The sequence below is a fragment of the Colossoma macropomum genome, unplaced genomic scaffold (assembly GCF_904425465.1).
Source record: "Colossoma macropomum unplaced genomic scaffold, Colossoma_macropomum, whole genome shotgun sequence".
Lineage (NCBI taxonomy): Eukaryota > Metazoa > Chordata > Actinopteri > Characiformes > Serrasalmidae > Colossoma > Colossoma macropomum.
In genome coordinates, this window is record NW_023495252.1 from 567,306 (window position 1) to 583,696 (window position 16,391).

General features: G+C 37.3%; 1 protein-coding gene across 2 annotated transcripts in view; it reads left to right on the plus strand.

Moving 5' to 3' along the window:
• Positions 1 to 2,953: 2,953 nt before the first annotated feature.
• LOC118801258 (LHFPL tetraspan subfamily member 3 protein-like) overlaps positions 2,954 to 16,391 on the plus strand; it is a 34,526-nt gene continuing 21,088 nt past the window's right edge. Inside the window, exon 1 of one of the 2 annotated variants that reach the window (XM_036561466.1) lies at positions 2,954 to 4,074. In XM_036561466.1, the coding sequence (XP_036417359.1) occupies positions 3,648 to 4,074 (427 nt within the window). In that variant the 5' untranslated portion in view covers positions 2,954 to 3,647. The remainder of the gene's footprint in view (positions 4,075 to 16,391) is intronic. The other variant, XM_036561467.1, reaches the window with a different exon arrangement.

Sequence of the window (16,391 nt, forward strand, 5' to 3'; positions counted from 1 at the left end):
GTAGCACTTGCTGTATGCTGCATTGTCTAAAATTTTAAAAATTGTTAAATGTTGAGCAGAGACTTTGGTTTTGGAAGTACTGTAGACACTTGTGTGCTAAAATATTGTTTTGAAAAGTATTGTATTTACAGTACTGATTATTGCACTTTGTCAGGTTCAGTGCATGTGTTCACTTTTACCAGCAGGTCCAATTCACTGTACTGACATCTTCAAGATATACACTATAATAGCATTTTGGCTTAACACAGGCATTAATGTGATTTGAACATTCGTGTTTTGTGTTGTAGTAACAGAAGATGGAACCACTGTCCACAAAGAAAGAAAGGTATCCGAATACTGAAAATGAAAAAAGGTGTCCAAATGCTGTGGCACAGTGCAACGCTGACGCTCCATCAGTTTTCTCTTGTCGTCTTGAGGTGGGTTTGCTTGCTTTGTTTAGTTAAAAACAGCTGCTTTAAATTACTGCATAGATAATGTGGCTAAAACAATAATTTACTAAAGTAAAGGGGTTAGCAAAGGTTGCATACAGTGATTAGAAGGCTGAGGAAAATGGGGCAGGTCTTGAGATGGGTCTGATTGGCTCAGTCCTTGATGTTGGCAGGGTTTTCACATCCCTGTCCTGTAGTAGGGCACACAGCTTGTATCGCATACTGGGTATTGTACAGTATGTTACTATGCAGAGTAGCATGCAGTATACAGTAGGGGTGGGGGGAAAAATTGATTCTTAGATGCATTGCGATGTGGACGTGGACAACTCTGAATCAATTCACAAATGTCAAAAAATGATTTTCTAAATTTTAATTGATAACGTAATGTTAACGGAACACAAAAGGTGGAACTTTGCAAAGTGCGGAAATGCAGCGTCCGGACAGTCTGTGGCGTGCACACTACACTGAAAGCTAGTGCAGGGGTCGGCAACTCTAATGTTAATAAGAGTCATTTTGTCTTTTTAACAAAAATCAAATCACCTTGGGAGCCACAACATTTTGAGTCCATTTTACCATCTTGGCTGTACATATGTCTCAGTACGTGCTAATGTCCTAGTGTATCTAAAAATGTAAACTGCTTTTCTTGCATCACCAGCTGGAAACTTTTTCACAAAAGTAAAAGAGTTTCTTGTAAAATGTCTCTCAATGTTCTACTTGTTACGAGGCTAAAGTCTGCTTCTTGTTCTCCAGCTTCTCGTTCAAATTTTCTCATTCCACCTTAAATGGTACCTGAGGTGCCAGAATGTAACTGCTGCACCATTTAATGTAAAAAGGGAAAATTCAAACAAAAAGCTGGAGAACAAGAAAATGATTTCAGTTTCAAGTGTTTTTTTTTTTAGCGTTTGACAGTTTCTCGTTACAGACTAAATGTATCAGGAAACCAGCTGAGTGATTATAAATGCAAATAAGTGTATTCGTCTCCAAATTAACGATGTTCTACAATGGATTCTACAATGGCACCAAAACTGAAGTTTCACTGAATCACTGAAGAAAACGGGTAGGACAGCTGTAATCTGCTGCGTGGACACCCATTGCCACAGGACCTTATTTCACCGTAACTGCGCATTTTATCACAGATGAGCGGCAGCCTGCATCTCATGTGCTCCAAACAAGAGCAGTGAATGAGACCCTTCCAGTTGACTTGCCACATGACTTCCATTTGATTTATTAATAAAAGATATTGGAAGTAAATTCATTATGGATCAGAACAAATACTGTACTGTAAACGTTCCAAGTTGTCACAGTGAGAAAAAAGAAATCCTGTATAGAAAAAAAATGCATCAAGATGCATCGATAATCATTTTATAATCGCATCACAGCCCTCCAAATCGTAATCGAATTGTGAGGTGCCTAGAGATTCCCTAGTATACAGTATATACTGGTCCAGTATGCAGTATACAGTACACAGTATGTTATTTCAAACACAGACAATGTTCACATAAAGCATTGAAACAGGGGAAAACATGATCTGTGTGACTTTGACTAATGACGTTGTTGGTGTCAGACAAGGTGGTTTTAGTATTTCAGAAACTTTCAGATCTTTTGGAATTTTCACAGTCCTTTCTGTAAGAAAATTAATTATACGGACAAATCAATAACTTTATTCTTCACCACATGAAATTTTAGCTTTTCCTTTTAAAATACAACTATACAAAAAACTATTTTATGTTTGTTATTTTATGTTAACTACCCCCCACATTATAAGTTCAATTCATCACTAGTTTTTATTATTGTCTCTTCATTATGCAACTGTGCCATTGTGTCTCCAATTTCACAATATATTGTGATACCCCAGCTCCTATATATATATATACATATGCATACATGTTGGCGTGGAGGGGTATGGTACCCTGCGATAGACTGGCATCCCAATGACCGCTGGGATAGGCTCCAGCACCCCCTGCCACCCAGAAGGATAATTCAGAGGATTTGAATTTGTTAATCAATCCTGGACATAGTTGGGCATTATCCATTGCTTCTTTATGGACATAAGAGAAAGTGATTGTACTCTACAAGCAGTTCATCTTGATTTTCAGCACACATTTAGCTTCAGATTGCACAACTTTTACCAGAAACGGCAAAACATGGCTTGCAAGGCAGAATCTTTCACTAAATTGAAATCTAATTTTGTTGTTTAATTAAATATATATGGCATACTGGCACACGCACAGCCAAACACAGCATACACTGAGAAAATATGAGAATTTAAATAGGTTTTTTATGTTTACATAGGATATATAGGACATAGGATTTTATGTTACGATTTGATGAGGTTACATTTTCGAAAATTAATATTGACATTTCTGTAGAATTGTTAGCCTATAACACGGACCTAAATGCTGCTAAAATGCTACAGAAAAAAATAAATTCATTTGGATGTTTGAATCGGTTCAACCAATTCATTGAAAAGAACCGGTTCAAAAGAATGATTCGTTCACGAATCGGACCTCACGGCTGGGCTGCAGACAACGCCTGTTTGTGCGAAATGCACCTGCGTTTCATAAAGCGGGCAAGGGAAGACTGTTCTTCTAATTTCAGTTGAAACAGAGGATATCATTTTAGGCCGAGACAACGGTGCCGTCGTTCCCGCTTCGCCTCCATTTGTTCGTCTTTGTATTATCTTCACAGAGGAGGCTGCCGACAGCACGGCGTGAAGATGATTTTCATGGCAGACAGATGGCTACATTTGATCCTGAGGTAGACATTTGGACACGTCCTCATGTGTCGATATTGCAGAGGAAAAGACGCGTCTGACATCTTTTCGGTTCAACCATAAGAAAGAAAAGCAGCGTAGTTGCTTGACGTTGTAGTTGTTGACGTGATTTTAATTTCAGGAGAGACAGATGAAGAGCGGCGTGGGGGAAAAAATTAAATGCCATTAAGGAAATAGATTTTCAAAAAACATTAAGGGTCTATTTCCTCTTACCAGGCGAAATACAGGCAATCAAGAGAGGCCAGGCCACTGTAGCGCTTTACAATGTGAGGATGGGAGGAAAGGTGAGCACTAGGATTCTAACAGCGGAGAGATGCTGAACTGCAGGTTGCAGGAGCACTGCTAACCTAAGGCTGTAATATTTAATTACTATCTTAAAACGTAACTCAACACGCTAAAGCAAGGCTCAAGATCTCGCACTCTACAAGTTTATTTTTTTGCAGAGCATGGTACCTGGAGCTCCGGCAGCAATGCTCCCTGCCTCTGAAGCAGCTAAAATCTACCAGACTAACTACATCAGGAACTCTCGTGCTATTGGAGTCCTGTGGGCCATTTTCACAATCTTGTTTGCTATTGTGAACGTTGTGTGCTTTATTCAGCCGTACTGGATAGGTGACGGTATCGATACCCCCCAGGCCGGTTACTTTGGCCTTTTCCATTATTGCATTGGAAATGGATTGTCCCGGGATCTGACCTGTAAAGGTAGTTTCACTGAGTTTGGCTCTATTCCTTCGGGTGCTTTCAAGGCCGCATCCTTTTTTGTCGGAACGTCCATGGTTCTTGTGCTGTCCTGTATTGGCTGTTTTGCACTATTCTTCTTCTGTAGCACTCTCACCGTTTACAAAATTTGCGGCTGGATGCAGCTTGGCTCTGGTAAGTGTTTTGACATTATTAATGCTATCAGTCATTTGTATACAAATCAGCCATTCTTTTTAGATTGTTGGTATGAGTATCACATGTCTAAAAAACATCAAATCCCACTGTTACTGACTCATGTGCATGTTGAATTTTTTACATGTGCAAGTACATTTCTGGACAGGATTTTTGTTGCATTTCACCTCTTTGACCTTTCTGGCTCTTCAATGCAAAAAACTAAGCTTGTTTAACCACAAGTTTTCCATACCATTTCCTCACTACAAGTCACTTGCAGATACATGAAGACCCAACTGTGAATTTGAAAATGTGCTTGCAATTGTTACTAATAGAAGTAAGAAAATGTGTTGCTATTGAGTTTTTTTTTCTGCCCAACATGCATATTTTTAATGACTTTCCTCATTGTAAATAAACTGATAAATACATACATACATACATACGGCTAAGCCAAACACCCAACAAAATATCTTATCATCGGATTAGCAACTAATCTGTTGTGCACACTATTATTCATTTAATTAGGAAAGAAGAGTGTGAACAAAGGGTGTATGTTTCTGGAACTAAGGTTCTGTTTAGCATCTTGTTCTAGAGAAATGCATCAGCAGGTAGAGTAGGATGGTGTGTGCTTACCAACGTGTTCATACCTTAGTTATTCACTGAGGTTATTCAAATTTGGTACAGACATACACAATAATACTGTAAAAATAAAATTTATTTATTTATAATATATTTAAAATATAAAAGATAAAAACACTTTTAAATTAAGTAACAGCACAATTATGCTGCTGCTGCTGCTGCAGCACAGACTCAAACTATTTAATTATAACTATTGCTTCACCTGTTTTTCCCCGTTTCTGTATTTTAATATTTTTCACCAATGCTGTTTGCTACCCAATGTCGACCAGAGGAGGATGGGTTCCACTTTTGAGTCTTGGTTCTTCCCAAAGTTTCTTCCTCTTGCTCTTAGGGAGTTTTTCTTCCCACTGTCGCCATTGGCTTGCTCACGGGGGCTTGGACCCAGGTTTTTTCTGTAAAGCTGCTTTGAGACAACACCTGTTGTAAAAAGCACTATATAAATAAACTTTGATTTGACTGGACAATTGCAGATCACAGGTGAAAATGAGCCACAGTATCTATGTTTATGATAGCCTAAACAAATATGTTTTAATCTGGATTTAAAAACACCTAACAAGTTGCATTTCTGATATTCTCTGGAATGCTATTAACAGCTTTAAATGTTCATAGACAAAACCTTTTCATAAAATTAAAACTTAATAGGACGCTTGTATAAACTGAATAAGACCAGAGTAACTTTCTTTTCTTGGTAAGGACACAGGCTGCTGCATTCTGAATCAGTTGGAGCCTATTTAGAGAGATAGCAAGGCAACTAGCCAGTAACATGTTACAGTAGTCTAATCTATTAGTTATAAAATCATAACCTAATTTCTCAACATCTTGTAGGGTTAGTTTCTTATCTTGGATATATTTCTCAAGTAATGAAATGTAGTATTAGAGATATTACTAATATTTTCAGCTCCCTGTCACTAAAGGTCACAGAAACAGGTATGTTAAACCCAAGGCCTGCATTCTAACATTGAGCTGTGATGTCAGCATAAGTGAGTAATTCAGCTCAGAAAATCACCGAGACGCTGCTCTGACTAGCTAGAGTGAGAAATCCCAGCTCTAGTCAACCCACAGCCAGAAATATAGCACCAAACACAGCCAGATCCACTGTAAACCTGCTAATAGTTCTCTGCTTTAGCCTTCAAATGGCAACAAAAGTTTTAAAACAACACAATTCACTCATCATAGCAATCAGCAGGACTTACCCTGTATGTCCACAGTGACTTTATGGAGGTTCAGCAAAGATTCAGTCAATAATCCAGTTCAGAAAACCATCATTCAAATCCTGCATTTACGTCCATTTTAATGTCCCATTTAAATGGCTCACTGCACATGTAAAATCTAGAAAATTTCCTTGTTTCTCAAACAGGCCCTTCACTGTTTAGTGCTGATAATCAGATATTTACAGGTAAAGATAATGGCACAAAATGCAGTTACACACTAACCATGTGCTCTGTGCATGCTTCTAAACTGACAGTGGGGGTGGGAGGGGGGTATGTGACAAAAGGCAGTGTTCTAAACCACTACAGTGAGTTCACTAAAAACTTTCACTCAAAATAACACAAACAGGCCCTAAAATACATTTTATCAGATAAATAACTGTAAATATGGCAAATGTTATTATAAAATGAGTAATATTTAGGTCCGTCTTTCATTTTACATTAAATTAGAGTCACACAAGATATGACTTGTGTGACTATATCATGTAAATACTTAATAATTGCAATTGTAATAGTAATTGACCCAAATACCAACCAATTACCCCATATTACCCTAGGGTTCTAAAGGTAAGATCTAAACAGATTGGAACTAGGTGCAGATGACAGAGCACTGTTCAAATACAGACTGGACCACTGCAGGTTTATGTCACATCATGCTCCTTGATAAAGAACTTCATTACTGCATCTAATCCCCTGTCTTTCTTCATTGTCGCAGAAAAAGATTTAAAAAGGTAAAAAGTGGTAGGCTACTATAAGTAACCCCAATAAAACTCCAATGAAAATGCACCACTAGATCAGGGGCGTACACAAGCAGGCATGGGCTTGGGTGGGCTTGGTTTGATAGATTGATACCCAGTCAAATGGAAATGTTTTCTGTGAGTGCTGTCATTGTATTATGAACAGTCAGAATCATCACACCCTCCACCTTGTTCCAGAAATTGATCCATAAACATTTTTCATGCCTGCTGTAGCAGAATCCCTTAGCTTAGAACAGTTCAATTTAGGGTTTTGAGCTTGCTGTGTTGTTTTTCCTCATCGTTGTAAATCTCAGCTGCCTGAAAACTATTGCTGTGTTGGTTGTGTTTGTGATGTTGAATCCTGAACACTGGTTGATGTGTACACAGTCTTACTATTGTTTTGTATCACTCTTGGGTGGTTGGATTAGGTTGTATGGTGACTGCACTGCTGTCAGGAATAACCTGGTGTTATGACACTATGGGACAGCGTGTTACAGAATGTATTACCTTATGTGTTACCTTATGTATTTCTGCCTGCACCACTGCATTCATGGTTCGTACAGTCATGAAAAACCAGGAAAAGTCATGGAATTTGCAATTGCAAATTCCAGGCCTCAATAAGTTTTAGAAAAATAAATAAACCCAGAAAGTTTTGGAAAAGTCATTGCTTCACAAATAACTGTATATGTGGTTAAGTTAATTGACTGAGAAATTGTATATTGGTTAAGCAATACTTTAATGTTCTGGCAGATCAGTCACGTCACTTGACATTGTTGTTCTCTGTGTGGGGTAATGTCAGACTACGACCTGAGTTACAGCTTGTACTTTGATGAAGTGTAAATTCGCACAATGCCAGAAAATGCTGATTTAATAATGTTTGGCTTAATTTGGACAAATGTAAGGCATGGCTTGAGAAAGACCAGGACGTGGGATATGTACTGTGTAGTAAAACGTTTGACATTTCGAACATGGGAGAGGCAGTGCTAGCTAGCTCTGCTAAAGAAGCTAAGCTTCAGGCTGCTGCTTCTGTACGCGAATCAACTTTTAACACCATCACCGGCTTTTTCGCCCTCTGCCCCCTGCAGTGCTTCCCTCTCATCCACCATCAAACAAGGGAACATTTCGAGTGTGTCTGTGGCCAGAAACGAAGCCCTAACTGATGAGGTACTGTGAGCGTTAGAGGTGGCTAATTCTCACTGTTCCTGCAAGTCATGTGAAGACACAAGTCAGCATTTTCAGATCATGTTCCCTGACAGCCAGGTAACTGCCAGATTAGCATACAGTAAACGGAAGTGCTCATATATTTGTACCTTTGGACTGGCTCTTTCTTATTTTAAAAAACCAACCTTGTCCAAAGTATTGAACCAAAGATTGTATGTTATGTTTTTTGATTTAAGCACTGATTGAAACACTGTTTACAGGCTAAACAGTTAGACATGCATGTCATGCATGTGGGACGGGCCTGAGGTGATTAAGACATCGGCTCAGAGTTTATGGTCAAGATATCGCTGAGATAATGAAGGGCTTTCCTTTAGATGGATGGGCCATGCGTGAATTAACAAGTGTTCGAAATACTTCAGAAGCAAGTGCTGAATGGCGGGGAAAGACGCAGATCAACATCAGTTCATGCAGGTTGCATATACTGGACAAAGCATTTAGGGATGGATGTGAACACGGACTCTCTAGCCTGTACTGGCTGTTAAAGAATTTACAACAGCAACTGGCTATAGCACTCCCATGCTTAAGTTTTGCAAGGACCCTTAAATTGATAATGTTAATGTGTCAGAAAGTGGACTGCTGCTCTGGCCACATGTCAAACACTACGTCAACATGGTAGGGAGAGGTGAACTACCCAGTCCAAAAGTGAAGTCGTTTCTGGAGGTGAACATTTGATGTGCTGTTCCTCACTTCACAGTGAAAGTGGGAATATTTAACAGCATTGCAAGATAAATCAACCCCTTCCTCACCATGTATTAAGCAGACCAATCCATGCTGCCGTTCCTCTCTGAGGACATGCACAAACTGATTAAAGGTAAGGATAAACATATTGATGGTGAAATTGCTAATGTTTTATGTTATACATTGCATAGTCAGCTATGAATGTGTAATATTCACTCATTTGATGTGTTTAACTCAAAAGAGAGATGCACTTCACCTGTTTGTAAGTTTGCTCATTGAGATAGATCAAACTGAAACATAAAATCCGCCCATTTTAATTGTTTGCAGGGCTCAATTGCAGAACAATTTCTGAATTTCCTGCAAGAGGCCACATCCACATTGAAGCTCCTCCTTTTTAGGACAGTAGTCTGCACAAAGACAAAGATTTTTAGATTGATATTGGATTTGCAGCAGAAGCCACATTAAACCAACTCAGTTCTTCAAATAAAGTTTTTACTCTTGATCACACTCCTTGAGAAGTTGCTGAAAAAGTCTCCAGTGCATCACACATTAGTGAGAAGCATGCAGTGCCTAGGCCCAAGACGCATGGCTGAATCTTAGGAGCTGTAAGTCAAATGAAAAAAAAATTCACATACTTGTTGAAGCTAAACACATGGTTGAGCCATTGTGTTATAATATCCTCAAAGAGTTTAGGGAGTTTTGTGATTCAGCTGTTCTTTAGGCTTAATTCATTAACCCCAAAACAGATTGAATGGACACCCTGCTGTATGAGACAATGGGGACAAAATCATCATTTTCCAAAGTGTGTGATGTGGTGAAGATTCTACTTGTCTCATGGACAAGTGTGGAGAAAGGATTTTCCATTAACAAAGAATTGATTGTGGAGAATCAGAAGGAGACCATGTCAGGTCTGTTGGAGGCATAACCAAGGTAGAGATCACAACAAAACTGCTCCTTTTGGCTGCGGGAGCCAGGCAGAAGTTCCATAGCTACCTGGATGAAGAGAAGAGAAGTTAAAAACAGCAAGCTGTTGACTGGAAACGGAAGGCCCTCACAGATGAGCTAGATGATTTGAAAAAGAAGAGGGCTAGGATGGAGGCTGATGTTTTCGCTCTTGAGAAATTGGCAGAGGAATATGCTGAGAAAGCAAAAGCTACAAGCAAGCTGACCTTCATCACCAAATCCAACAGTTTTTGCCAAACTGTGAAAGAAAAAAAGCATCTGTTAAAGATTGAAAAGTGTATAGATGAGAAGCTTGCAGAAATGAAAAAATAAACTGTGTGTGGATTGTTTTTAGGGGAAAGTTATCTTCTGTTAATGCTCAGTTAGGTTTATCGTAAATAGAAGGCATAGTTAGTTTAAAAGCCTTATTCCAAAAGACAGTTTATGTCTTACACTGCTGCCTTCTGAAGTAAGTGTTAGTGTTACTGGACCCTTTTTTTAACTTAATTATTTTTCAAACACTTGCCTCCCAGTCATTTATTGTTATTTGGGGCTACAGAATGGAGTTCTCAGGGTTTGACACATTCTGTAAACATCAGTTTGTCAACATTACTTAATTAATTGTTTATTTTTGTATCACACCAAATAGCTTGTCATTAATTTTACTTAAGATATACTGTAAGAAATTTTTATGTAGATTTTTATGCTTATTCTTCATGTCTACACAGATGTTTCAGAGAATGAATAGTTGTGAAAATTTGCTTCAAAGGCATGGAAAAGTCATGGAAATTTACGGGTAAATTAAATGTGTATGAATGTACTGAGAAACAACTGTATTCAAACCACTTTAAACCAGAAGATTTCAGGAAGAATTTAAAGTTTGAACTGGCATTCATTTCAGATTAGAGCTATTTTTTCCATAGGAAGTCAGAGAAGAAAACCCAAGCTGAGGTAGGTAGTCTGAAATAAGTGAGATAGAATTGCTAACAGATATGCTTTAGCTTCTAAAAAGAGTCCTTGCTTGACAACATTGCAAAATGCTTGTCTCCAACCAGCAAATTGTCTTGAAATGGGCTAGTTGTCTGTGCCGCTGTCTATCTTCCAACGGGAACTTCCATTGAAATGATATGAATTTATTGTTATTTCAAAATCAATTTTCATATCCTCTAAGAACTATGAAAATGTAAACACATTGCTAGACTAAGCCATATAAAAAAAAGTAGTAGTTCTGTCTATCGGGTGGCTTTGCAAGCTACTGTTTTTGTTGTTTATAAATTTGAAGGAGCTTGAAGGATGTGCTGGTGGATGGAAGTGGACATTTTCGAGAAAGTATCCCATGTCTTCTTTCTTGTCTGTTCATAAAGTGGGTGCTTATGAGCTACCTATGAATTAACACCACTTTCCCAACACAGCCCTTGAACTGGAGAAGCCCAAATTATTTGGAGCCGAAACACACAGAATAGTAATTATGCATGCTTTGTTAACTACTGCTGTGGTTGCTTAGGTGGAGAAGTAGGATATATATATATATATATATATATATATATATATATATATATATATATATATATATATATATATATATTATAGTCACATTTATTAGCTCCACTTACCATATAGGTGCACTATGTAGTTCTACAATTACAGACTGTAGTTTGCCCCCTTTTACCCTGTTCTTCGATTGTCAGGACCACCACAGAGCAGGAATTATTCGGGTGCTGGATCATTCTCAGTTCTGCAATGACACTGATCGGGTAGTGGTGTGTTAGTGTGTGTTATGTTAGTATGAGAGGATCAGACACAGCAGTGATGAGGGAAAGGGAGGCCCTGCCTGTTATTAGTATACTGTTCCTAATAAAGGGTTTGGTGAGTGTATATGTGGTCTTTACTGCTTTAGATGAGATAAATAATACAGTTAACAAAATATAGTTCACAAATGAATGCAAATCGGAATACATTTTTTGGTCAAAACTGTATGATCATCAAATGGCAACGGCCATGTTTCTGTGTTTTTTGATACTGAAAATTATGCCATATGTGGTAAAACAGTACTTGATATTATTTTGTCCATATCATCAACACAAGAAAATATTCTTGATGTGCTCCCTTTTTTTTCTTGTCCTCATATAAATGATGAATGGCGCAGTAGATTTGCATTTTCATCTCTGGCCTGAGGACTTCCTGCAGCATATGGAATCATTTTGCATATGGAATCATTCAGTTGGCTCAGGCACTGGTCCCCAGACATAGTTCTTTGCTTTCTCTGTGTTTCTGTCTTGAGATTTTATCTGAGACCCATAATCAAAGTGGCCTTAATGTCTGCTGTGTTGAACTGTTTTAAAGACACTTGAACCATGTAATATCTGCAGCTCCAGTGTTTAAAAAGTGAGCACATGGCTAGAGACGAACGTGAATGTCATGCTGCCAAAGCCACATAATAAATACACTGTATTATACAATAAAAAAATTAAGTCTGCCAACCAAAATATCCAGCCAACAGCAGTAGTGTTGTCAGAACCGATCACTGATGAAGGAAGTGGATAAAGTGGACAGCAAAACGGATGGTCAAACACACTGAAAAGATTGTCAGCATAGTGCAATCTTAAAGTATATATATCCATGTAGATTTGAATAAAAATATATTTAATAGATGCCATATTTGAGAGTGTGGATTGTTATGCAGTGGAAATTGTATTATTTTTATGCTGAGGTCTTCAAAAGTCTTGAAAAGCAATGAATTTGGGTGTGAACTATACTCTTTACATCAACATCCTACAAAAACAATTGCTTGAACATTGAATGAAACCCAACTATTTTTGGCCTCTTGGTCTTTTCAAAGATAATTGATGAATGCTGCCTCCTGAATTGAAGGTGATTTTGTGTTAAATGTGACTCATACTCATTCTGCCTTGTATAATTGCACACAGGATAATGCTAGTTTAGGCAGTCCATAACCTGACTTGTGGGTCCTATAACTTGGAAGCCATTTTATCGGTTGTCTGAATAAAGTTGGTGGTTCTTTCATAACCATTTTTCTGGTACAAAGGCCAGTTTTCCTCAAATCTTTTGATCATCCTGCCTGTGATCTTACACTGCACATGGCAGTGAAGGCACAGACGCATCTGGCCCTGTTATGTAAGCAGCTCTAACTGCTCACAAACTGCCTGCTTCGCCAGCAACCCCCAATCCTGCTCTACCTCACCTCAATGATAGTTCAGATAAATCATTTTAACTACATTCTGTCCCTAGATCTCATCTCATGTTATGCCATGTCCCTCATTGGAAATGCATCTTCTTTACTTATGGGACATTAATGCTGGCAGTACTGCATATCGTCACGTTTGACGATAGCATTCTGACTAAATTACTTTACACCAGGTTTGCCCTATTCCCCATATGACTTGGTCATTACTTTTTCCCCTTTTGATTTTTGACCCATCAGAATCTGAACAGCAGCAAGGAAGGAGCATATACAATATATGTAATCTCTGTAGCTCTTCCAATGACTTCAACCTATTTCTCTCTATCAGTAGAAACTTAATAATTTGGGAGCTTTGTGAATCGCCTCTGGTTCAGTGAGTCAGGAGTCCGTGTCCATCACCAGAGACTGCCATAGCCATTTCATTTCACATGTAGTTGTTTTTGTTCCAGTTTTGTTTTCTGCTATGGCTTTGGCTACAAGTGATCTTAGACTGCTGTTTGTTGGTCAGGAATCTATCTATCAATAAACTGAGGAATCCTGCCCAGAACTTTGAATTTTTGTTGCTGGTTGAATTAAGAAAAGTTAAATTAACTTTTTACATCAAAATTGTGGATATTACAGGTATTTTGTAGAGGTTTCTAGCCTGATTCTGCTGAACTTCAGCATTGGTGGCTCATGGAGGCTGGAGGCTTTTCTTCTATTGATTGATAATCTGAGGAATCCTGCCCAGAACTTTGAATTTTTCAATTGGAAGGAGTCAAATCAGCTCTTTGTATCAAGATTGTGGACATTGCAGGAATTTTCTGGAGGCTTCTGGCTCTATCCTGCTGAACTTTGGGCCTACTAGGTCTTGAAGTCGGATGATCAAAACATGCCACCTAAAACAACACTACTGAGTAGTATGTCACCATGGCTCAAGTGTGTGAATTTTTGGAACAGCAAAAAGATTTTTACAGAACTTTGCTTGAACAACAGGAAAAACGCTTAAAAACCTATGTACAGTTCGTAGTTGATTCTTCAAACAGGAAGATCTCAAGGCGGGTTAAGAAATGACTCAAAAGGAATTCAATGATTTTAAAGTTTCATGTAAAACTTGGTCCAAGAACAGTAATGAGACCAGGGCAGATCTGGACCAGTTTGCAAAAGTCTCAGACAAGATAAACTATTTGGATGGGAAGTCAAAACAACATAACATTGTTATTCATGGCATTCAAGAGACTATCAAAGAAAAGGTATCTGAGTCTGAAGAAAAAGTGATAAAGTTGTTGAGTAAAAAACTGAATCATTTGAAACTGCAGTTGGTTTGGGCTCATAGGACTGGGAAACCAGTGTCATCTTCGGGAAAGGCCCGACCCATTGTGGTCAGATTTCTGCAGTTGAAAGACAAACTTGCTTCTGGATAAAGTTAAAATCTTGAGGGGCTCGGACATCTTCATTAATAAGGACTTCCCTGAAGCTATCCGACAGCGAAGGACAGAACTGTTCCCAGCAATGTAAGCAGCTGGAGAGAGAGAGATTTTTTTTAGCTCATTAGTTCTCACCATTAGATATTTCAAAGTACTTATTTAATCACACATTCACATTATTTTTATTTACATTATGGACTGCATGAAGTGTGATTTTCAAAGCCAGGTCTTTAAGCCTTTTGATCTCTCTACAATTAACTCTAAGTCTCTAACCTGTGTAGTTTTTATAATGAAAGCCAGTTTAATGATATGTTTTTATACCTTCTAATATATACTCTACTTTTCATTTGAACATAAGATGCCTTTCCAGCAACTACAATATTTTTTTTCATTATTTATCTACACTTAAAGATGATTTTTCTGTTATCGCATTGTCAGAAACATGGCTTGCAGAGGATTCTAAAGATATCCTTAAACTTCCTAAATACAATTCGGTTCACTATGTAAGAGAAAATAGATCTGGAGTTGGAATATCTCTGTTTATTTGTGATGGCTATGCATTTAAAATTAGGGATGATCTTATTTTGAATAGGGCTGAGGTAAAATCTGTTCTCTGGTACCTTTAATGGAAAAAAAATATTGTTGGTGTTATTTATCTACCACCTGACTCTGTTATCAAAAATTTTGATGAAAGTCTGTCCAGGTCTTGATAATAATAGAACCCTTTTCAAAAATAAATTAGATACTGGGAATTTATTTAATATTTTTAATTCTAATTATTTTTTCCTCTCATTTATAAATCTACACAAGAAGATTCACTAACTCTGATTGATATTATCTTATTTAACTGTTTGAGTGAAATAATAAAATCTGGAGTCAAAGAAGAAAATATTGCACAACCAAATTATGAGAAAGTCAAATAATAAAGTTTAAAGACATGCTTGGTAATACTTCATGGGATGAAAATAATGCTGATTTTGCATATTAAAAGTTGAAGGTTATTATTCTTAGTTTCAGTGAATGTTTTCCAGCTGTCAATTTCAACAAGAAATATAGTCAAGACTTTAATAAGCCTTGGTTTACAGCTGATTTACAGAAGATGTTGAGGAAAAAAATTAATTGTACAGAAAATATACTGTAAATCCAACTCCCCTTACACATGGGCTCTATAAATCCTATAAAAATAAGTATATCCATTCTGTTAAAGCTGCAAAAAAGAAATATTTAGTGAAATATATATGAATAAAAGGTACCCAGAAGGCACCAAAATGAGGTGGAAAATAATAAGTCCGTTGTTACAAAGAGAAAAGACTACTAAAGACTTTTGTAAATATTGGTCATGAATTAGCTAACAATATTCCTGTTTGTCATGGCAATCCATTGGATTGTATTACAAGAAATTTCCTTATTATTTCGTCTTTTAAATATACTGATATCCAAGTAATAAGTGGCATAATTGATGGATTATATCTTCAACTGGTCATGACCATGTTCTGCATTTCTTGTCAAGCAGGTGAAGCAATGTTGTAGCCACTTGCTCACATTTTTTCTTTGTCTTTGAAAACATATGTTGTGCCAGAGGATTTAAAAGTTGCCAAAGTTATTCCAATGTAAAAGCGGGTGATCCATGTTGTTTTAATAATTATAGACCCCTATCCATATTTTTCAAAGATATTAGTAAAAAGGGACTATATAAAAGGATTAGATTCCATCTAGACTAATTCAGTTCTTTATAAACTCAAGTAAGTTTTTAGGAAAAATCATTCCACTTGCTCTGCTCCACCTGATTGACAAAGTTACCCTGCACTTGAAAAAAATGACCTTTCAAAAGCATTTTATGCAGTTAATCATCATATCTTATTGGAAAAGTTGCATAACTATGGTTTTCAGGGTGTTACATACAACTGGTAAAAAAATTATATCTCAAACAGAAGGTGTTTTTTTGTGTTAAGGGCTGCTATTCCAGGAAAGCTAGATTATTTTGTGAGGTTCCTCAGGGATCCGTTCTTGGACTATTATTATTCCTTGTTTATATTAATGATTTGTCTAATGTCTCAAATATTCCAATAATGTTTGCAGGTGACACAACCCTAATTGCTTCCCATTTAAATTTCAACACATTGATTAAGGATGCTAATGTTGGTTTAACTGTCTATGCTACATGGTGCAGATTAAATAAACGTACAAAATTAATACATATAAAAATAAAATTCTGAAGTATGAAGTAAGGATTTATCTAAAATTATAATTGAGTCTGTTAAGATGTCACAAGTTTCAACTGGGAACT